This window comes from Macaca mulatta, chromosome 7, assembly GCF_049350105.2.
Source record: "Macaca mulatta isolate MMU2019108-1 chromosome 7, T2T-MMU8v2.0, whole genome shotgun sequence".
In the NCBI taxonomy this organism is placed as follows: Eukaryota; Metazoa; Chordata; class Mammalia; order Primates; family Cercopithecidae; genus Macaca; species Macaca mulatta.
In genome coordinates, this window is record NC_133412.1 from 33,248,678 (window position 1) to 33,273,372 (window position 24,695).

The 24,695-nt window shown below is 39.4% G+C and overlaps 1 protein-coding gene and 1 non-coding gene across 2 annotated transcripts in view; both read right to left on the bottom strand.

The window, feature by feature from the left end:
• Positions 1 to 24,695, bottom strand: part of NEDD4 (NEDD4 E3 ubiquitin protein ligase) — a 167,118-nt gene that overhangs the window by 112,388 nt on the left and 30,035 nt on the right. Inside the window, exons 3-4 of the mRNA XM_015142301.3 lie at positions 13,925 to 14,003; positions 13,790 to 13,828 (exon numbers count right to left, since the gene is read on the bottom strand). Of these exons, the coding sequence (XP_014997787.1) occupies positions 13,790 to 13,828; positions 13,925 to 14,003 (118 nt within the window). The remainder of the gene's footprint in view (positions 1 to 13,789; positions 13,829 to 13,924; positions 14,004 to 24,695) is intronic.
• On the bottom strand, positions 18,008 to 18,111 carry LOC114680056 (small nucleolar RNA U13). The gene has a single exon (XR_003732130.1). It is a non-coding gene; the product is annotated as a small nucleolar RNA U13 (small nucleolar RNA).

The following is a 24,695-nucleotide window of genomic DNA, read 5'->3' on the forward strand; positions in this document are numbered from 1 at the left end:
GGCCAACGTGGTGAAACCCTGTCTCTACTAAAAATACAAAAATTAGCTGGGCGTGGTGGCGCATGCCTGCAGTCCCAGCTATTCAGAAGGCTGAGGCAGGAGAATCATTTGAACCTGGGAAGTGGTGGTTGCAGTGAGCCAAGATGGTGCCACTGCATTCCAGCAAGACTCTGTCTCAAAACAAAACAAAACAAAAATCAAAACAAAAAAACAACAAATGGCTTGGGAAAACTGGATATCCACATGCAAAAGAAAGAAATTGGACCCTTATCTTAAAACAAACACAAAAATCAGCTCAAAATGAATTAAAGACACAAACAAGACCTGAAACTGTAAAACCCCTAGAAGAAAACAGAGGAGAAGCTTCTTGACTTTGGTCTTGACAATGCCAATGATTTTTTGGGTGACACCAAAAACACAGGCAATGAAAGCAAAAACTGACAAGTTGGCTACATTTAACTAAAAAGCTGTATGACAAAGGAAACAACAAAGTGAAAAGGTACCCTACAAAATGGGAAAACTATTTGCAGACCATATATAAGATAAAAAGGTGATCTCCAAACTTCAAAATTACATACAAAAGGAACTAATATAATCCAATAGCAAAAACAAACAAGCAACAACAACAACAAATAAAACTCCCAGGCACACCGGCTCATGCCTATGATCTCAGCACTTTGGAGGGTAAGGAAGGAGGATCACTTGAATCCAGGAGTCTGAGACCAGCCTGGGTAAAACAGTGAGGCACTACCAAAAAAAAAAAAAAATTAAAAATGGCTGGGCGTGGTGGTTTGCACCTGTGTTTGCAGCTACTAGGGAGGCTGAGGTGGGGGGTCACTTCAGCCTAGAAGGCTGAGGCTACAGTGAGCCATGATTGTGCCACTGCACTCCAACCAGGTAACAGAGTGAGACCCTGTCTCAAAAAACAAAACAAAACAAAACAAAAACGGGGGCAGTTTCCCCCATGCTGTTCTCATGACAGTGAGTGAGTTCTCCGGAGATCTGACAGTTTTACAAAGGGCTCTGCCCCCTTCACTTTCTCTTCTCTCTCCTACCACCTTGTGGAGAAGATGCCTGCTTCCCTTTCATCTTCTGCCATGACTGTAAGTTTCCTGAGGCCTCCCCAGCCATGTGGAACTGTGAGTCAATTAAACCTTCTTTGTTTATAAATCACCCAGTCTCAGGTAGTATCTTTATCATAGTGTGAAAACGGACTAATACAAACAAAGAACCCAATTTAAAAAATGAACTAAATACTTGAATAGACATTTCTCCAAAGACAAACAGCCTACCCTTTATGTAAAAAGGTGCTCACAAATCACTAATCATCAGACAGATGCAAATCAAAACCACACCTGTTATGATGACTATTACAAAAATTTTTAGATCTTTTTAGGTAACAAGTTTTGGTGAAGATGTGGAGAAATTGGAATCCCCGCACACTATTGGTAGCAATGTAAAATGGTCCAGCCTCTATAGAAAACAGTATAAAGGTTCCCCATAAAATTAAAAAATAGAACTACCGGTCATCTAGCAATCCCACTTCTAGGTATGTAGCCAGAGGAAATAAAATCACTGCAATTAAAGTTATCTGCCCTCCCACATTCATTACAGCATTATTTACAGTAGCCAAGATATGGAAATAACCTAAATACCCACTGAAGGATACATTAAGGAAATGTGGCATAAACATACAATAGAATATTATTCAGCCTTCAAAAAGGAAGCCCTGCCATTTGCAACAAAATGGATGAACCTTGAGGACATTACCCTAGATGAAATAAGCTAATCCCAGAAGAACAAATACTGATCTTACTCACAAAAAGTATCTAAAATAGTCAAATTCATAGAAGCAGAGAGTAGAATGGTGGTTTAATACTACATTGTACACCAAAACCTTTGCGAAGAGGGTAGATATCAAGATACCACAAAAAAGGGGGTGACAGGAGGAAACTTTTGGAGGTGATGGATATGTTTATGACTTTTATTGTGGTGATGGTTTCACAGCTGTATGCATATCTTTAAACCTATCAAACCTTATATATTAAATATGTGCAGGCTTTTTCTATATGAACTATACCCCCAATAAATCAGTTAAAATTTTGTTTAAATGACTTTCTTATTTTTCTCATTAATATCTTTAATTCCAAAGTAGTCCTTCCTCCCTCCCTCCCTCCCTCTTTCCCTCCTCCCCCTTCCCTCCCTCCCTCCCTCTCTCTCTCTCTCTGTCTCTGTCTATCTCTGTCTCTTTCTTTTGGGACTATGTTTCACTATGCTGCCCAGGGTATCCTCAAATTCCTTGGCTCAAAGTATTCTCTCCCATGTCAGCCTCCCAAATAGCTGGGACTATAGGTGTATGCCACATGCCTTGTGAAGAGGGTCGTTTTTTTGGTAGAGATGGGATCTCACTATGTTGCTCAGGATGATCTTAAACTTTTGGGGGGCCTACCCTGGCCTCTCAAAGTGCTGGTATTACGGGCATGAGCCACCATGCCAGGTCAAATATTCTTTCTAATAGGAGAATACGATCATCAAAAATAATAGTAAGATTTTAAAATTATAAACACCTTAATTTAAAAAAATTATAACATTAATTCCTCTAACAGATATCCATATTTTCTATTTCTGCTTATATTGGTTTTAGTATATTTTGGCTTATAAGAATTTATCTATTTAAACTAAGTTGTTAAAATTACCGGCATAAAATTAGTTACAATATTACCTTTTAAAAAATATCTGTAAGTTCCCTCCTCTGATTCCTAATATTAGTCATCTGAGTACTCTCTCTTTCTCTCTCATACAAGGCCAGTTGTCATCTATCAATTTCATTAAGTTTTTTGAAGATCCATCTTTGGTTTTATTTATTTTCTCTACTTTGTGTCCATTGATTTCTATTCTTACTTTTTTCCTTCTTTTTCTTTAAAGAACTTAAGGTGGAAGCTTAGATCAATGATTTTGAATATTTCTTCATTTATATATAAGTATTTAAAGGCATAAATTAATCTCTAAGCACTGAATTAGCTTCAGCTCATATTTTGGTATGTTACACTTTAACAATCAATCAGTTAAAATGCTTTTTAATTTTCCTTATATTTTCTTTTTTGATCCATGGTTTATTCAAAAGAAACTTGTTTAATTTCTAAACATTTGTGATACATATATACATGTGTTACTGAATTCTAACTTAAATCTGTTGTGATCAGGGAACCTATCCTGTTAAATTTCTTTCTTTTTTTTTGTTTTTTTTTATTGAGACAGAGGTTCACTCTGTCACCCAGGCTGGAGTCCAGTGGCGCGATTTCAGCTCACTGCAACCTCTGCCTCCCAGGTTCAAGTGAGTCTCGTGACCAGTCTTCCAAGTAGCTGGTATTACAGGTGCACGCCACCACACCCAGCTAATTTTTGTATATATTTTTTCTTTAGTAGAGGCGGGGTTTCATCACGTTGGCCAGGCTTGTCTCAAACTCCTGACCTCAATTGATTTGCATGCATCAGCTTCCCAAAGTGCGAGGATTATAGGCGTAAGCCATCACGCTCAACCAATCCTGTTGAATTTCAATCCTTTTAAGTGTATTGAAACTTGTTTTATGGCCCAATATGTGGTCTATCTCGGTAAATGTTCCACGGGCATATAAAAAGAATATACACTTGGGTATTAGCTGTAGTGTTCTATACATGTCAAATAGGTTAACTCGATTGCTAGTGTTGTTCAAATCATCTATGTATTTACTAAATTTTTTGTCTAGTTGTTATATCAGTTACTAAGAGAAAAGTGACAAAATCAACTATTGTGGATTTGTTTATTTATTTAGTTCTGTCAATTTTTACTTCATAATTTTAAAGATTTATTACTAGGTCCATACACATTTCAGATTGTATGTCTTCTTGTTGAATTCACCCTTTATAATCATGAAATGCCCTCTTCGTCTCTGGCAAGACTGTCCTGAAGTCTAATTTGGGTGATGTTAACACAACCGTTAGCATATTTTTTCTGGTGTTTGTATGGTATCTGATATGGTTTGGAATTATGTCTCTGCCCAAATCTCATGTCAAATTGTAATCCCTAATGTTGGAGGAGGGGCCAGGTGGGAGGTGACTGGATCATGGAGGCAGACTTCCCCCTTGCTGCTCTGGTGACAGTGAGTGACTTCTTATGAGATTTGGTTGCTTAAAAGTGTGTAGTACTTCCCGCTTCATTCTCCTCCTCCTTCTCTGGCCATGTAAGATGAGCCTGCTTCCCCTTCACGTTCTGTCATAATTGTTAAGTTCCCTGAGGCCTCCCCAGCCACGCTTCCTGTACAGCCTGTGGAACTGTGAGTCAATTAAATCCGTTTTCTTTATAAATTACTCAGTCTCAGGTAGTTCTTTATAGCAATGCAAGAACAAACTAATACAGAAAATTGGTGTTGGGAAGTGGGGCATTGCTATATAGATACCTGAAAATGTGGAAGCAAGTTTGGAAGTGGGTAACGGGCAGAGAATGAAACAGCTTGGACAGATCAGAAGAAGAAAGGAGGATGGCGGAAAGGTAGAACTTACTTCCTAGAGACTTGTTGAATGGTTGTGACCAAAATGCTTATAGTGATATGGACAGGAAAGTCCAGGCTGAGAAGGTCTCGAAGATGAGGAATCTTTTGGGAACTGAAATAAAGGTCCCTCTTGCTATGCTTCTGCAAAGAAACTGGCAGCACTGTGCCCCTGCTCTAGAAATCTGTGGAACTTTGAACTTGAAAGAGATGATTTAGGGTATCTGGTAGAAGAAATTTCTAAGCAGCAAAGTGTTCAAGATGTGGCCACTTCTAACCATATGCTTATATGCATTCACAGAAATGATCTGAAACTGGAACTTATATTTAAAAGGAAAGCAGAGCATAAAAGTTTGGAATATGTGCAGCCTGACCAAGTGGTAGAAAAGAAAGCCCCATTTTGTGGGGAGGAATTCAAGCCAGCTGTTGGAGCTGAATGTTCACAGCAGCCAAGACAATGGGGAAGATGCCTTGAATGCATTTTAGAGACCTTTGTGGTAGCTCCTCCTATCACAGCCCCAGAGGACTAGAAGGGAAGAATGATTTCACAGGCCAGGCCCTGGGCCCTGCTGCCCTCCACAACTGTGGGACACTGCTCTCTGAGTCCTAGCCACTCCAGCTCCAGCTGTGGGTAAAAAGGGCCCAGATATGTCTCAGGCTGCTGCTCTAGAAGGTTCAAACTATAAGTCTTGGTGGCTTTCACATGGTGTTAAGCCTGAAGGTGTGCAGAGGACAAGAGCTAAGGCTTAGGAGCTCTTCCTAGATTTCAGAGGATGTATGGAAATGCCTGGCTATCCAGACAGAAGTCTGCTGCAGGGGCAGAGCCCTCATGGAGAACCTCTACTAGGGCAGTGTGGATGGCAAATGTGGGACTGGAGTCCCCACACAGGGTTCCGACTAGGACACTGCCGAGTAGAGCTGTGAGAAGTGGGCCACTATTGTCCAGACCCCAGAATGGGAGATTAACAGCTTGCACTATTTGCCTGCAAAACCTGCAGGCACTCAACACTAGCCTGTGAAAGCAGCTAAAGGGGCTGTACCTTGCAGAGACACAGGGGTGGAGACACCCAAGGCCTTTGGAAACCATCCCTTGCATCAGTGTGACCTGGATGTGAGACACAGAGTCAAAGGAGATTATTTTAGAGCTTTAAGATGTAATGATTGGAAGACGGCCAAATAGGAGCAGCTCTGGTCTGCAGCTCCCAGTGTGATCAATGCAGAAGATGGGTGATTTCTACATTTCCAACTGAGGTACCTGGTTCATCTCATTTGGACAGGCTGGACAGTGGTTACAGCCCACAGAGGGCAAGCCAAAGCAGGATGGGGCATTGCCTCACCTGGGAAGCACAACAGGTTGGGGGATTTCCCTTTCCTAGTCAAGGGAAGCTGTGACAGACTGCACCTGGAAAAACGGGACACTTCCGGCCAAATACTGTACTTTTCCCATAGTCTTAGCAACTGGCAGACCAGGGAATTTCTCCCATGGCTGGCTCGGTGGATACCACGCCAACGGAGTCTTGCTCACTGCTAGCGCAGCAGTCTGAGATTGACCTAACAGTCTGCAGCCTGGTGGGGTGAGGGGTGTCCACTATTGCTGAGGCTTGAGTAGGTAAACAAAGTGGCTGGGAAGCTCGAACTGGGCGGAGCCCACCTCAGCTCAGCAAGGCCTACTGCCTCTATAGACTCCACCTCTGTTAGCAGGGCATAGCTGAACAAAAGGCAGCAGAAACTCCAGCAGACTTAAACGTCCCCATCTGACAGCTCTAAAGAGAGCAGTGATTCTCCCAGCATGGCACTGGAGCTCTGATAACAAGCAGACTGCCTCCTCAAGCTCCCTGAACCCTGTATAACCTAACTGGGAAACAATTCCCAGTAGGGGCCAACAGACACCTCATATAGGCAGGTGCCCCTCTGGGACAAAGCTTCCAGAGGAAGGATCAGGCAGCAATTTTGCTGATCTGCAATATTTGCTGTTCTGCAGCCTCCGCTGGTGATACACAAGCAAACAGGGTCTGCAGTGGACCTCCAGCAAAATCCAACAGAATTGCAGCTGAGGGACCTGAGTATTAGAAGGCAAACTAACAAACAGAAAGGAATAGCATCAACATCAACAAAAAGCACATACACACCAAAACCCCATCTGTATGTCACGAACCTCAAAGACCAAAGGTAGATAAAACCACAAAGATGGGGAGAAACCAGAGCAGAAAAGCTGAAAATTCTAAAAACCAGAGTGCCTCTTCTTCTCCAAAGGACCGCAGCTCCTCTCCAGCAACATAACAAAGCTGGAAGGAGAATGACTTTGATGAGATGACAGAAGTAGGCTTCAGAGGGTCGGTAATAACAAACTTCTCCGAGCTAAAGCAGCATGTTCTAACTCATTGCAAGGAAGCTAAAAACCTTAAAAAAGGTTAGACAAATGGCTAACTAGAATAAACAGTGTAGAGAAGACCTTAAATGACCTGATGGAGCTGAAAACCATGGCATGAGAACTTCATGACACATGCACAAGCTTCAGTAACTGATTCGATCAAGTGGAAGAAAGGATATCAGTAATTGAAGATGAAATTAATGAAATAAAAGTGAGAAGACAACTTTAGAGAAAAAAGCATAAAAAGAAATGAACAAAGCCTCCAAGAAATATGGGACTATGTGAAAAGACCAACTCTGTTTGATTGGTGTATCTGAAAGTGACAGGGAGAATGGAACCAAGCTGGAAAACACTCTTCAGGATATTTCCCAGGAGAACTTCCCCGACCTAGCAAGACAGGACAACATTCAAATTCAGGAAATACAGAGAACACCACAAAGATACTCCTCAAGAATTGCAACTCCAAGATACATAACTGTCAGATTCACCAAGTTTGAAATGAAGGAAAAAATGTTAAGGGCAGCCAGAGAGAAAGGTCAGGTTACCCACAAAGGGAAGCACATCAGACTAACAGCGGATCTCTCAGCAGAAACCCTACAAACCAGAATAGAGTGGAGGCCAATACTGAACATTCTTAAAGAAAAGAATTTTCAACCCAGAATTTAATATCCAGCCAAACTAAGCTTCATTAGTGAAGGAGAAATAAAATCCTTTATAGACAAGCTGAGAGATTTTGTCACCACCAGGCCTGCCTTACAAGAGCTCCTGAAGGAAGCACTAAACATGGAAGAGAACAACTGGTACCAGCCACTGCAAAACCATGCCAAATTATAAAGATCGTCGATGCTATGAAGAAACTGCATCAGTTACGGGCAAAATAACCAGCTAACATCATAATCACAGGATCAAATTCACACATAACAATATTAACCTTAAATGTAAATGGGCTAAATGCCCCAATTAAAAGACACAGACTGGCAAATTAGATAGAGTCAACACCCGTCAGTATGCTGTATTCAGGAGACCCATCTCATGTGCAGACACACATAGGCTCAAAATAAAGGGATGTAGGAAGATCTACCAAGCAAATGGAAAGCAAAAAAAAAAAAAAAAAAAAAAAAAAAGCAGGGGTTGCAATCCTAGTCTCTGATAAAACAGACTTTAAACCAACAAAGATCAAAAGAGACAAAGAAGGCCATTACATAATGGTAAAGGGATCAATTCAACAAGAAGAGCTAACTATCCTAAATATATATGCACCCAATACAGGAGCACCCAGATTCATAAAGCAAGTCTTTAGAGACCTATAAAGAGACTTAGACTCCCACACAATAACCATGAGAGACTTTAACATCCCACTGTCAATATTAGACAGATCAATGAGACAGAATATTAACAAGGATATCCAGAACTAGAACTCAGCTCTGCACCAAGTGGACCTAATAGACATCTACAGAACTCTCCACCTCAAATCAACATGTTCTTCTTAGCACCACATGGCACTTATTCTAAAATTGACCACATAATTGGAAGTAAAGCACTCCTCAGCAAGTGTAAAAGAACAGAAATCACAACAAACTGTCTCACAGACCACAGCATAATCAAATTAGAACTGAGGATTAAGAAACTCACCCCAATATGCACAAATACATGAAAACTGAACAACCTGCCCCCCGAATGACTACTGGGTAAATAACTAAATGAAGGCAGAAATAAAGATGTTCTTTGAAACCAATGAGAACATAACGTACCAGAATCTCTGGGACACATTTAAAGGAGTGTGTAGAGGGAAATGTATAGCACTAAATGCCCACGAGAGAAAGCAGGAAAGATCTAAAATCGACACCCTAACATCACAATTAAAAGAACTAGAGAAGCAAGAGCAAACACATTCAAAAGCTAGCAGAAGGCAAGAAATAATTAAGATCAGAGCAGAACTGAAGGAGATAGAGACACACAAAAAAATCCTTCAAAAACGCAGTGAATCCAGGAGCTGGTTTTTTTTTTAAAAGATCAACAAAATAGACTGCTAGCAAGACTAATAAAGAAGAAAAGAGAGAAGAATCAAATAGACACAAGAAAAAATGATAAAGGGGATATCACTACCAATCCCACAGAAATACAAACTACCATCAGAGAATACTATAAACACCTGAATGCAAATAAACTAGAAAATCTAGAAGAAATGGATAAATTCCTGGACACATACACCCTCCCAAGACTAAACCAGGAAGAAGTTGAATCTCTGAATAGACCAGTAAGAGGCTTTGAAATTGAGGCAATAATTAATAGCCTACCAACCAAAAAAAGTCCAGGACCAGATGGATTCACAGCTGAATTCTACCAGAGGTACAAAGAGGAGCTGGTACCATTACTTCTGAAACTATTCCCATCAATAGAAAAAGAGAGAATCCTCTCTAATTCATTTTATGAGGCCAGCATCATCCTGATACCAAAGCCTGGCAGAGACACAACAAAGAAGAGAATTTTAGACCAATATCCCTGATGAACATCGATGCCAATATCCTCAATAAAATACTGGCAAACCGGATCCAGCAGCACATCAAAAAGCTTTTCCACCACAATCAAGTTGGCTTCATCCAAGGGATGCAAGGATGGGTTAACATACGCAAATCAATAAACATAATCCATCACATAAACAAAACCAATGAAAAAAACCACATGATTATCTCAACAGATGCAGAAAAGACCTTCAACAAAATTCAACAGCCTTTCATGCTAAAAAACTCTCAATAAACTAGGTATTGATGTGATGTATCTCAAAATAATAATAGCTATTTATGACAGACCCACAGCCAATATCATACTGAATGGGCAAAAACTGGAAGCATTCCCTTTGAAAACCAGCACAAGACAAGGATGCCCTCTCTCACCACTCCTATTCAACATAGTGGTGGAAGTTCTGGCCAGGGCAATCAGGCAAGAGAAAGAAATCAAGGGTATTCAATTAGGAAAAGAGGAAGTCAAATTGTTCCTGTTTGCAGATAACATGATTGTATATTTAGAAAACCCCATCATCTCAGCCCAAAAGCTCCTTAAGCTGATAAGCAACTTCAGCAAAGTCTTAGGATACAAAATTAATGTGCAAAAATCACAAGCATTCTTATACACCAGTAACAGACAAACACAGAGCCAAATCATGAATGAACTTCCATTCACAATTGCTTCAAAGAGAATAAAATACCTAGGAATCCAACTTACAGGGGATGTAAAGGACCTCTTCAAGGAGAACTACAAACTACTGCTCAGTGAAATAAAAGAGGACACAAACAAATGGAAGAACATACCATGCTCATGGATAGGAAGAATCAATATCATGAAAATGGCCATACTGCCCAAGGTAATTTATAGCTTCAATACCATCCCCATCAAGCTACCAATGACTTTCTTCACAGAATTGGAAAAAACTGCTTTAAAGTTCATATGGAACCAAAAAAGAGCCCGCATCTCCAAGACAATCCTAAGTCAAAAGAACAAAGCTGGAGGCATCACGCTACCTGACTTCAAACTATACTACAAGGCTACAGTAACCAAAACAGCATGGTACTGGTACCAAAACAGAGATATAGACCAACGAAACAGAACAGAGTCCTCAGAAATAATACCACACATTTGCAGCCATCTGATCTTTGACAAACCTGAGAGAAACCAGAAATGGGGAAAGGATTCCCTATTTAATAAATGGTGCTGGGAAAATTGGCTAGCCATAAGTAGAAAGCTGAAACTGGATCCTTTCCTTACTCCTTATACAAAAATTAATTCAAGATGGATTAGAGACTTAAATGTTAGACCTAATACCATAAAAACCCTAGAAGAAAACCTAGGTAATACCATTCAGGACATAGGCATGGGCAAGGACTTCATGTCTAAAACACCAAAAGCAATGGCAACAAAAGCCAAAATTGACAAATGGGATCTAATTAAACTAAAGAGCTTCTGCACAGCAAAAGAAACTACCACCAGAGTGAATAGGCAGCCTACAGAATGGGAGAAAATTTTTGCAATCTACTCATCTGCCAAAGGGCTAATATCCAGAACCTACAAAGAACTCAAGCAAATTTACAAGAAAAAAACAAACAACCGCATCAAAAAGTTTCATTCTCTTAAAATATCTTCTAATTTCCATTGAGAATTTTTATTTGACCCATGAGCTACTTAGAAGTGTTTATCATCCAAATATTTGGGGATTTTCTAGATACCTTTTTGTTATTGATTCTTGCTTTCATTTCATTCTAGTCACAGACCACAATTTGCATGATTTCTATTCTTTTAAAATTGTTAGGGTTTGGGCTTTGGCCCAGATTACTCAGTAACTACTCTATGTGTACTTGAAAAGACTACATATTCTGCTACTGTTGGAGTAGAGAGTCTGTAGATGTCAATTAGGTAAAATCAACTTGATAGTGTTCTTCAGGACTTCCACATCACTACTCAATTTTTTTTTTTCTACTTGTTCTACCAGTTACTGAGAAAAAGAAGAATGCTAAATTCTCCACATAGGATAATTGCCCATTTCTCCTTTCAGTTCTATCATTTATTGCTTTGGGTATTTTAAAGCTTTGTCATTAGGTGCATAAGCAATTAGAGCTGTTTCTGGCTTCTTCATGAATTTCCCCTTTTTATCATCATATAATGGTCCTTTAGTATGCCCAGTAATTGTCCTTATTCTAAGGTCTACTTTGTCTGACATTGATATGGCTACCTCAGTTTCTTTTGATTACTTTTGCATGGTATGTCTCCTTGCATCTTTTAAATTTTAACCATCTATTTCACTATATCTAAGTAGATTTCTTTTTTCCAGTTTTCTTGAGTTATAAATGACAAATAACGATTGTAAATATTCAAATTATACATGTGATTTGATATATGTATACTCTGTGAAATGATTACCACAATCAAATTAATTAACACATCTGTCACCACACATAGTTACTTACCATTGTGTGTGTGTATAGTGAGACCACTTAAAATCTACTCTCTTAGTACATTTCGAGTGTACACACAGTATTATTAACTATAGTCACCATGCTACACGTTAGATCTCAGAACTTATCTAGCTTACTACTAAAAGTCAGTACACTTTGACCCACCTCCCCCCATTTCTCCTATTTCCCCCCACCAGCTTTATGGTTGTTTACACATCAGGTTAAGCCCGATATCCTGTTACTGTATCATGGCTCAAATTGGAAGTATCAATACGTTTTTTCTTTTAACTCTTGAAAAAACAGCATTAGCTGAATACATCTTTAATATGATAAATAACAAAAAGCTATCCATATTTAACGGAGACATGCTAGATGCATTCCCACTAAAATTGAAACAAGACAAATATATATCCATTGTTATTATGACTAAACATTATTTAACATGGGCAAGCCAATAATATCAGAAAAAACATAAGAGGTAGAAAGAAAACTTTGAAATATATTGAAAATACATATGTTTCTAAGAAAAATGTAACAAAATAAGTAAAATAAAACAAAATTATAAATAAATAAATAACTCAACAACTTGGGAATTTAAAAATACTCTCCTAAGCAACAATTGTGCCAAAAAAGCAATCAAAACCAGACATTATCAAGCCTGGAATTTATTCTGGTGAAATAGTAAAAACAGAAATTTAGCTTCATTTTTCTTCATATGACTATCCAATTGATTCAATATCATTTCTTCAAGATTCCAAAATTTCCTAACTGATTTAAAATGTTGTTTTTATGTCATACTACAAAGAGTGGGGAAAATCTTACGCCAAACTGAAAAAACAGAAGCAACTTAATTGGTGCTGTTGGCTGGATCTTCAGCAACAGCTTCCTTGCCCTTAGTGTCAGCAATTTCTTCCCTTCAAATTCACTTTATTAAAATTGAACAAAACAAAACAAACAAAATATCTTTAACATGAAGTACAGAAGAACGGCTTCTGTTTTCCTTACTGAAATCAACTATGGTACCATAGAAGCCTCCAGAGAGGCTGGTGTTTCAGGAATGATCTGCCATGTCAGATGCTGTGAAGAGCATGAGTAAGATGAGATGAGATGAACCTGGCAGCAGGGAGGTCACTGGGGACCTGAATAACAGCAGTTTCATTTGAGTGACGGGGATGTGAGCGAGAATACAGTGGGTCAAGGAGCATCCTGGAGAAGCAGAAATGATGAGGGTAGACAACTCTCCCATGAATGTTCCTTATTCAGGTGAACAGAGAAACAAGTCAACAGCTAAAGGGGAAAATGGGGACAAGGAAGAACATTTGAAGGATGATACAAGTGGGAATAATCCAGAGAGGGGAAATTCCTGAAATGCATCTTCTACCACTGCTCTGGTAGGGTTTCGATTCTGGCAACAGTAAGGACTCTGATATTAAACAGGTACACAGAGACACTGTCAGTTTCAGGGTCCTACTGAGGAACCGGAAATAACTGCTGATTGGAGTTTGTTCCTATGGTAAATGAGGCAGATGGGGTGGAAAGGCAGCAATGTGAATGACGTGTGGATAAAAAGAAATGTATTCACTTGATAGGCCCTAAACTGTTTAATAATAAACGACTGGGGAGACATAAATATATTTTGCACCATCTTTATGAGAAAACACTGAATCTGCTCAACTGGAATAAGACTACTGTACAGTCTCTAAATCAGTTTCACTAGAATGAGATAATTCCAGTCTTTTACCTCTCCATTATTTTACATTTATGTTTTTCATAAGACAAATGGTTCCAGGACTATGTCATCCTCAATTTCAATTCCTTTTACATTTTCACAATTTCAAGCAAATTCTGAGATACATTTTCAAATATTATAATTGAGAATTTATCATTCTAACCTCCTGAGAAAAAAACTTACTTTTCCACTTTAATAAAATAAAATATATACTTACTCTGAATAATATTTCTTCATTCCACTTTGGATTCAAACTCTGAAAAATAATAAACATAGTATAACTAAATAATGTTTTGTCTTCTAAAAATAAAACAAAGTACATTAAAAACTTTTGAATATTGCTAAGTCTAACCTTTTTAATGGTTTTTGTTTGCACACTTGTAAGAACTCCATTCACTGGGTCATATAACGTCACTCTCACATAAGGATCACTGTTAAAAAAAAAAAAAAAGAAAAATTTTAATTATTGCTTACCCCAAGCTCAGATCACCCAGACTATACAATTCACAATTTTCCTTGTTAGTTATATCTACAATTATTTCCTGAATTTAAAAGTCAGAATTCTTAGGCAGGTAAGCAATTAAAGTAATTTTTGCATCTCGTTAAAAACCTGAAGTACCATGTTAGTGAAAGACACAAAGAATTAGAAAGAAAACCTTTTAATCACAGGCCTAATGATTATAACCTTCCTAGATTTTTAAAATTTTGTTTGATTTTTATTACATTATTTCTTCTTTTGAGTTAAGATGGTTAATTCAATGATTCTAAGACTGGTTTTGTAAGACCTCAGGTTGTCTCAAGTTATCTCATGGGTGTAAACTCTTCTTACAAAGTAAAGGCAAACTGTTTTCACTTAAAAAAAATAACTAGGTGTGGCCAGGCACAGTGGCTCATGCCTAGAATCCCAGCACTTTGGGAGGCTGAAGCGGGATCAAGACCATCCTGGCTAACACGGTGAAACCCTGTCTCTATTAAAAATACAAAAAAAAAAAAAAAAAATTAGCCAGGCGTGGTGGCAGGTGCCTGTAGTCCCAGCTACTCAGGAGGCTGAGGCAGGAGAATGGCGTGAACCTGGGAGGTGGAGCTTGCAGTGAGCCAAGATCACAACACTGAACTCAGGCCTGGGCGACAGAGCAAGACTCTGTCTCAAAAAAAAAATTAAAATAAAATAACTAGATGTTAATAAAACCAATTCTACAAGGAGATATGGAGAAGGAAATTCTTGTGATGTATAGGGTTGCAAACCACAAGACTTTGAACACTTTACTTGTCCATGGTTAAATTTCTCCTATGTTCCATGGGTATCCCAAGTACTCACCATTCTCCACCAAATCCCCTCCAAACTAATCCAAACTATCCTTCCCCCAACTCCATTTCTTCATACCACGTTACCTCTTAATTGGCCAAAATCAAAGGCACCAGAACACTCCCAAGATACTGGTATTTATCAGAACCCATCCTTACCCCTAACCTAGTGAGTCAGGAGTCCTCTTGTTTTGAGTCTCACCCCCCTTATTCAGTTCTCTGAACTTTGGAGCCTTGCATCATCTGTTCTCATTGCTCTCTTTTAGACCTTTGGCTTTTTCTTTGATCTAGGTTTCTCTAGGCATATAAATGTTTTAAAATTCCTCCTCCCCTTGACTTTCCCTCCCTTCTCCAGCAAAGCAAAATACATCTTTTTCTTCCATTCCCAGTCAAACCTTTTCAGAGAATAATCTTTAATAATAAAAACAAGAACACTTATATAGCAATTACTCGGTGCCAGATACTGCTGTAAGCAGGTTTCGTATATTAATTCTTTTTCTCCTTTTTTTTTTTTTTGAGACAGAGTATTGCTCTGTCGCCCAGGCTGCAGTGCAGTGGTACAATCTCGGCTCACTGCAACCCCTGCCTTCCGGGTTCATGCCATTCTCCTGCCTCAGCCTCCCGAGTAGCTGGGATTACAGGCGTGCAACACCACGCCCGGCTAATTTTTGTATTTTTAGTAGAGACGGGGTTTCACCATGTTGGCCAGGATGGTCTCGAACTCCTGACCTCAGGTGACTTGCCTGCCTTGGCCTCCCAAAGTGCTGGGATGACAGACGTGAGCCACAGTGCCCAGCCCGTATATTAATTCTTTGAATTTCTATAACCACCTGTGAGGTAGGTACTATTCCTTTCTTTATTTCACACAGATCACACAGCTAGAAAGCAGACAGCCAGGATTGAAACTCCAGCACCTGGCTCCAGAGGCCATACTCTTTTTTGTTTGTTTGAGATGAAGCATCACTCTGTAAGCCAGGCTGGAGTACAATGGCGCGATCTTGGCTCACTGCAGCTTCTGCCTCCTGGGTTCAAGCTATTCTCCTGCCACAGCCACAGGCACGCGCCACTGCGCCCAGCTAATTTTTGTATTTTTAGTAGAGACACAGCTTTGCCATGTTGGCCAGGCTGGTCTCAAACTCTTGACCTCAGGTGGTCTACCCGCCTCAGCCTCACAAAGTGCTGGGATTACAGGCATGAGCAAACATGCCCGGCTTATACTCTCTTGCTCTGTCGCCAGGTTGGAGTGCAGTGGCACGATCTTGGCTCACTGCAACCTCCTTCTCCTGGGTTCAAGCAATTCTCCTGCCTCAGCCTCTCGAGTAGCTGGGACTACTGGCACCTACCACCACGCCTGGCTAATGTTTTGTATTTTAAGTAGAGATGGGGTTTCACCATGTTAGCCGGGATGGTCTCGATTTCTCGACCTCATGATCCGCCTGCCTCGGCCTCCCAGCCTATACTCTTAACCACTGTAGCATACCACCGCATTTACTTCATTTCCTTAATTCCCATTATGCTTCAAAACCCTACAGTCTGATTTCTGTCTCTTCCCTTGAGATCCATTCCTGTGAAAAGGCTCTTGTAAAGTCACCAATCTTGTTAAAGCAATCAACATTTTCCAGATACTTCTTTTTTTGGCCCTCTTTATGTTTTTAGATACTACTGACCATTTTCTCTTTGAAACACTCATCTCATTTCGCTTCTATGACACATCTCTTCCAGTGCTCCTCACACCACTCAAACTGTTCCTTCAGTGGCTTACTTAGGCTCCTCTTCTACTATCTGCCAGTTAAATACTGATATTCCCTAGGTATTGCCCCACCCCTCTGTTCTCTCTACATTTTCCCTTTCCAATCTTATCCACGGTTTTTTACAACTTAATACTATTAAATATAAAAATACAAAATGTAAATGTAATTATGTATCTATCCCTAATCTCACCATCCAGCTACACAAATATACTTGAACAATACACTGACACTGTTCAAGAGTTTTGCCTCTTTTTTCTTTTTTTTTTTTTGAGATGGGGTTTCACTCTTGTTGCCTAGGCTGGAATACAATGGCACAATCTCGGCTCACCGCAACCTCCGCCTCCCGGGTTCAAGTGATTCTTTTGCCTCAGCCTCCCTAGTATAGTAGCTGGGATTACAAGAATGCATCACCACGCCTGGTTAATTATTGTATTTTTAGTAGAGACGGCATTTCTCTATGTTGGTCAGGCTGGTCTTGAACTCCCAACCTCAGGTGATCCGCCCACCTTGGCCTCCCAAAGTGCTGGAATTACAGGTGTACGCCATCGTGCCCAGTCGAGTTTTGCCCCTTTTTAATTGGCCTTTTAATTATATTGAGTTGTAAGAGGTTTCATATATATAGGGGGTTAATGGCCTTTGTCAGATATCTTTGTTTCGTTGTTTCTCTTGTGGTAAGAATATTTAACATGATCACTACCCTATTTATTTACGTATTTATTCATTCATTTCATTTCATTTTTTGAGACAGAGTCTTGTTCTGTTGCCCAGGCTGGAGTGCAGTGGTGCAGTCGGCTCACTTGAAACCTCCGCCTCCTGGGCTCAAGCAATCCTCCCACCTCAGCCTCCCAAGTAGTGGGACTACAGGCACACACCATCATGCCTAATTGTGCTTTTTTGTAGAAACAGGGTTTTTCACCATGTTGCCTGAGACGGTCTCAAATTTGTAGGCTCAAGTGATCCACCTGCCTTAGCCTCCCAAAGTCGTGGGATTACAGGTGTCAGCCACTGCACCCAGCAGCTCTACCCTCTTACCTTTTTAACTGCACATACATTAATGTTAACTTTAGGCACAACATTGTACAGCAGATCTCTAGAGCTTATTCTTCCTGCTTGACTCAAGTTTAATGCCTGTTAATTATTAACTTCCATTTCTACTCACCCCTCACCCCAACACGGCAACCAGCATTCCACTCTTTGATTCTATGAATTTGACTATTTTAGATATCTCATATAAATGGAAACATGAAGTATCTGTCTCTCTCTGACTGTCTCATTTCAGTTAGCATAATATCGTGATTAATCCGTATAGTCACATATTGCAGAATCTCCTTTTTAAAGGTTGAATAAACACTGTATGTATATACATTTCTTTCTTTTCATGTGAAATTGGTAATCTGCCCATGTTGTAACAAGCTTCAAGGGTGGCACATCTTACACATGTGCATGGACACCCCGTCATGACACTTATAAACTACAGAAGGATCTAGACTACATTTTTTTTTTTTTTTTTTTTTTGAGACAGGGTCTTTCTCTGTCACCCAGGCTGGAGTGAGGTGGCATGAACACGGCTCACTGCAGCCTCAACTTCCTGGGCTCAAGTGATCCTCCCACCTCAGCCTCCTGAGTAGCTGGGACCACAGGCATGCATCACCACACCTGGCTAACTTTTAAAGATTTTTTTGTAGAGACAGGGTCTCATCACCAGGCTGGTCTTGAACTCCTGGGCTCAAGTGATCCTCCCACCTCGGCCTTCCAAAGTGCTGAGATTACAGGTGTGAGCCACCATGTCCAGCCCACATTTCTTTTTTTTAATGTTTTTAATTTTCATGGGTACACAGTAGGTGTATGTGTTTATGGGGTACATGAGATTACCCATTCATTTGTCGATGGACTTTCACGTTGTTGCCAGATATATGTCTGAAGATACTTTTTCCCAATCTATGGCTTGCATTTTCTATAACCGTGTTTCTTAAAGAAGAAAAGTTTTAATTGTGTTGAAGTTCCTTTCGGGGCAGTTTTCTTTTATGGCTCATCCTTTTTGGTACTGTTCACGAAAACTTTGTGTAACCCAATAGAGCAAAGATTTTTTTTCCTGTGTCTTCCTATAGAAGTCTCATCATTTTAGCTCATCCTAATTTTCTGTATGATGTGTGGTAAGGGCCAAGATTCATTTCATTCTGTACAGACCAGTTGTTCTAGTGCTGTGTAATGAAAGACTACCCTTTCCCTTGAATTACCTCAGCATTTTTTGTTAAACAGGAACTGATCATATATGTGTATATATTCTCTCTCTCGCTCTCACATACACACACACGTGCATGTATTTCTACACTCTCCATTCCATTGAACAATATGTCTATTCTCATGCCATTGCCACTCTGTCTCTTATTATAACTGTGTAGCAGGTCTTGAAATGAGGTAACGTAAGTCTTCCAATTTTGTTCCTTCTCGGAATTGTTCTGGCTATTCTGTGTGCCTTGACTTTCCATATAAATATTGAAATCATCTTATCAATGTCTCTGAAAAAACTTGCTGAGATTTTTATTGGGACTGTGCCAAATCTAATCAATTTGGAGAAAAATGCCACCCTAACACTATTGAGTCTTCTAATTAAAACAGCATATGTATCCATTGATTTATGTGGTCTTCGATTTCTCTCAGCACTGTTTTATAGTTTTCAGGCTACATTTCTTGCAAATCTTTTGGTACATTTATTTCTAAATATTTAACATTTACACGATTGTAAACACATTTTTAAATTTTATTATCCAATTGCTCAATGATAGGATACAGAAATATAACTGATTTTGGGTACACTGACTTTGCATTTTGTGGCAGTGTTAAATTCACTTATTAGTTCTTCCAGTAGCTTTTTCTGTAGATTCCTTGGGGTTATCTACCTACAAACGATGTTGTCTGCAAATAAAGACAGTTTTACTTCTTCCTTTTTGACCTGTTATGATATTTTTTCTTTGCTGTACTACATGGCTAAAATATATAGTACAATGTTGGATAGAACATATAAGCAGGCAACTTTGCCTTATTCCTGAGATTAAGTAGAGAGCCTTCAAACTGCCAGCATTAAGTAGGTGATTAGCTACTGGGTTTTTTCATAGATTCCCTTGATGAGGTTTAGGACATTTCCATCTACTCCTACTTTGCAGAGAGTTTCTATTATGAATGGGTGTTGAATTTTGTCAGTGGTGTTTTCTGCTTTTATTAAGATGACTGTCTTCTCAGTGTGGCGATTCCTCAAGGATCTAGAACTAGAAATACCATTTGACCCAGACATCCCATTACTGGGTATATACCCAAAGGATTATAAATCATGCTGCTATAAAGACGCATGCACATGTATGTTTATTGTGGCACTATTCACAATAGCAAAGACTTGGAACTAACCCAAATGTCCATCAATGATAGACTGGATTAAGAAAATGTGGCATATATACACCATGGAATACAATGCAGCCATAAAAAAGGATGAATTCACGTCCTTTGTAGGGACATGGGTGAAGCTGGAAACCATCATTCTGAGCAAACTATCACAAGGACAGAAAAGCAAACACCATATATTCTCACTCATAGGTGGGAATTGAACAATGAGAACACTGGGACACAGGGTGGGGAACATCACACACCGGGGCCTGTCATGGGGTAGGGGGAGGGGGGAGGGATAGCATTAGGAGATGTACCTAGTGTAAATGACAAGTTGATGGGTGCAGCACATGTATACATATGTAACCAACATGGCACATGTATACATATGTAACAAACCTGCACATTGTGCACATGTACCCTAGAACTTAAAGTATAATTTAAAAAAAAAGAAAAAAAAGGTGACTGTCTTCTTTTATTCTATTAATATAGTGTATTACATCAGTTAATTTTCAGATATTAAACTACCTTTGTATTTTATGTTAGTTTGCTGAGAGATTTTATCATGACTGGTGTTAGATTTTGTCAAAGGCACATTCCATGCCAAGCAAAATGACCATGTGTTTTTTCTATTTTACTGTATGAATATGATGAATTGCATTGATAAATTTGTTAATGTTGAACAAACCTTGTATTCCTAGGAAAAATCCTACCTGGTGACACATAGATACATAATGTTCAATTTCATTTTTGCATCTGTGTTGAGGGATATTGGTTTTAAGTTTTCTTGTGATGTCTGTGTCTTGTTTGGGGACCAAGATAATACTAGTCTAATAAAATGAGTAGGGAAATGCCCTCCATTTTCTTAATGTGTTTGTGTAGAACTTGTATTATTTATTCCTTAAATGTCTGATAGTTGTATGCAGTGATACAATGTGGGCCTGGAGTTTTCTTTGCAGGAAGGACAAATTCAGTTCCTTTAATTAACAACAAATTCAATTTCTTTTAACAACAAATTCAATTTCTTTCCATAATGAACATCTATTAAAGTTTTATATTTGTTCTGTGGCTAGTTCTGTAATCCGTGTCTTTCAAGACTATTATCTAGTTCATCTAAGTTGTGTGTACTTCTTTATTGATATGAAATTGTACAAAATATTTTCCTTTTATCTTTTTCATTTCCACAGGATCCAGAGCAATGCCCCAGTTTTCATTCTCATTACCAGTAATTAGTGCCTTCTCTCTAACTCTTGATCATTCTAGATAGATTTAAAACTTTAATTGATATCTTCAAATAACAAGCTTTTGATTACAGTAATTTTTTTTCTATCATTGTCCATTTTCTCTTTTATTGATTTTGGCCCTTGTTTTTATTATTTCTTCTCTCTACTTATTTTAGAATTAATTTGCTCTTTTTTCCCTAATTTATTAAGGTCAGAACTCAAAACATTCATTTACATCTTGCTCCTTTTCTAAGTTAAGGATTTTAAACACATAAATTTCCCTCTGAATATAACTTCAGCTGCATTCCACAATTGTGATATTGCTTTATTTTCATTTTCATTCAGTTCAAAATATTTTCATCTTTGACATATAGATTATTTAGAAGTATGCTAATTAAATTCCAAATATTTGTAGTTTTTCTAGATCTTAATATTATTGGTTTCCAATTGAATTCCATTTTTCTCAAAGAACATCCTCTATATGATTTCAATCTTTTGAAAATTTCTGAAACTTGTCCTATGGACCCACACATGGTCTATGCTGGTTAATGTACCATGCACATTTCAAAAGAATGTGGTTTATTGTTTTAAGGCCCAGAATATTGTGGCAGGCACTAGGGCAGCTCCTATTATCCCCACCTCCTAATATTCATGCTCTTTGTGTTCCTCTCCTCTTAAGCATGGGACGGATCTATATATTCTAACCAACATATTGTGGCAAAGGTGACAAAGTATGTGATTACATTACATAAGATTGTAACCCACCTTGCTAGGAGACTCTTCCTAGCTTTGAAGAAGCAAACTGCCAGCTTGTGAGCTGCTGAATGGCAAGAAGCTGAGATGGCCTCCAGCTGACAGCTAGCAAGAAATGGAAACGCTCAGACTGGCAGCCTGCAAGGAACTGAATGCCACCAGCAACCACATTAGCTTGGAAATGAATCCTTCCCTAAGCAAGCCTCAGCTAAGACCACAGCCCTACCAACACCTTAATGACAGCTGAAGTGAATTCCTATAATTTTATGTTGCCTCAGCATCCATACTGAATGTTAAGTTGGACATTTTTATACCAGAAGCAGGTCTTAGTCACCCTTAGCACAGTTTCCAGTTCTCTACCTCCTCTCGGCTCCTCAATGTGGTCAATCAGATAAGTACCTTACACAACTGCCTCCTGGTAACCACCTCCCTAAGAAGCAACCAGATTCAACCTACTTGACTTGCTCCACTGACCCCATATCCACAAGGACTGCAGAAATATGCCACAGTAATCCCCTCTCCGTGATGGTTAATACCGAGTGTCAACTTCATTAGACTGAAGGATGCAAAGTATTGTTCCTGGGTGTGTCTGTGAGGGTGTCGCCAAAGGAGATTAACATTTGAATCAGTGGACTGGGAGAGGCAGACGCACCCTCAATCTGAGTGGGCACCATCTAATCAGCTGCCAGGGCAGCTAGAATAAAGCAGGCAGAACGTGGAAGGACTTGACTTGCTGAGTCTTCCGGCCTTCATCTTTCTCCCATGCTGGATGCTTCCTGCCCTCGAACATCAGACTCCAAGTTCTTCAGCTTTTGGACTGTTGGACTTAACACCAGTGACATGCCAGGGGCCTCTTATACCTTCGGCCACAGACTGCAGGCTGCATTGTTGGCGTCCTATTTTTGAGGTTTTGGGACTCGGGCTGGCTTCCTTGCTCCGCAGCTTGCAGATGGCCTACAGTGGGACTTCACTTTGTGATCATGTGAGTCAATTCTCCTACTAAATTCCCTTTCGTATATACATCTATCCTATGAGTTCTGTCCCCCTAGAGAACCCTAATACAGATTTCTCAGACACAGCATGACTCCATGAAATTTGTGCCTGCTTGCTCTAAACCCACCAGTGACAACTCCCTGAGGGAAACCTGTTTGGAAAATGCCCTGGATCCCAATAAAAGCCTCAGCCCACAGGTCCCTTGCACTCTTTCTTCTGTTCCCCACCCACTAGTTGACTGTGCATGTCCTGGATGGCTCCCCACTTCCTGTTGGCCCTGGGAGGCATGCTGCCCTCTTCTCTCTGGCATCTGTTAAGTAATACACCGCTGTTATTTCGTGTGTTTTGTTGAGTTGCCTCCTGTGTCTCACCTGACTGATACACTCGACCCTAACTTCTTTGTCAGGATTCTCCTAGAGAGTGGCTATCTGCTATTTTGGTAGGAATAAACTGGACACAGACAAGAGCTCTAAGAGCAGCCGCCAGGATATGCAAATGTGCTGTGAGAGGGACATCTGGTCATAGCTAAGACACTTAGGCATGAGGGCACTTGCCAGGATAAAGAAATACCCATAAAAGGCACATTGTAAACATCTATATCCAAATTCCTAGAGTCTCATCAGGGCACGGCTAGAGTTTACAGCCACTCTCATGTGAGAGACTTCAAGACAGAAAAATTAGAAAAAAATAGAAAAAAAAAAAAAAAAACAACAGCAGCTTTGCAAGACCCTGTAGCAGAGGACCCAGTTAAACAATGCAGGAACTTCTGAATCATAGAAACTGTGAGACAATAAATGTACGTCCTTTTAAGCAACCACTGGTTATTATTATTATTATTATTATTATGTGAGACGGAGTCTTACTCTGCTACCCAAGCTGGAATGCAGTGGTGCCATCTTGCCTCACCGTAACCTCCGCCTCCCGGGTTCATATCATTCTCCTGCCTCAGCCTCCCGAGTAGCTGGGACTACAGGCGCCCACCACCATGCCCAGATAATTTTTTGTAATTTTAGTAGAGATGGGTTTCACCGTGTTAGCCAGGATGGTCTCGATCTCCTGACCTTGTGATCTGCCCGCCTCGGCCTCCCAAAGTGCTGGGATTACAGGCGTGAGCCACCGCGCCTGGCCAGTTTGTGGTAATATTACTATGCAGCAATAAACTAATACAGCCCATATGTGGTCTACGCTAGCGAATGTACAATGTACACTTGAAAAGAAAAGAATGTACACTTGAAAAGAAAGTTGTTAGAAATAGTGTTCTTTAGGTCAAAGTTGTTCATAATATTGTTCAAATTTATGTTTTTGATTTTTTTATTTAGTTGTTTTATCAACTGCTGAAAGAGAAGTGTTAATGCCTCCAACTATGATGGTGGGAGTTTTAAAAATTTCCCCTTTAATTCCGTCAAATTTTGATTCATATTTTTCTAAGTTATTTTAGCAGGCACACATACATTTATGATTGTTATATATTCTTGATTGACTTTATTCTTTATCATCACGAAATGTTTGAAAATGTTTGTGTTTAAATCTATTCTACCAGATACTAATATCCACTTCAGTCTTTTTATGCTTATTGCATGGCATATATTTTTGCTTCCACTTTCTTTCAACTTAGCTATGTCTTTATATTTTAAGTGCATCTCATAAGACAGTATATAGTTGGGTCTTGTTTTTTAATTTATCCTAACAACCTCTGTCTCATATTTATTTTAATCCATTA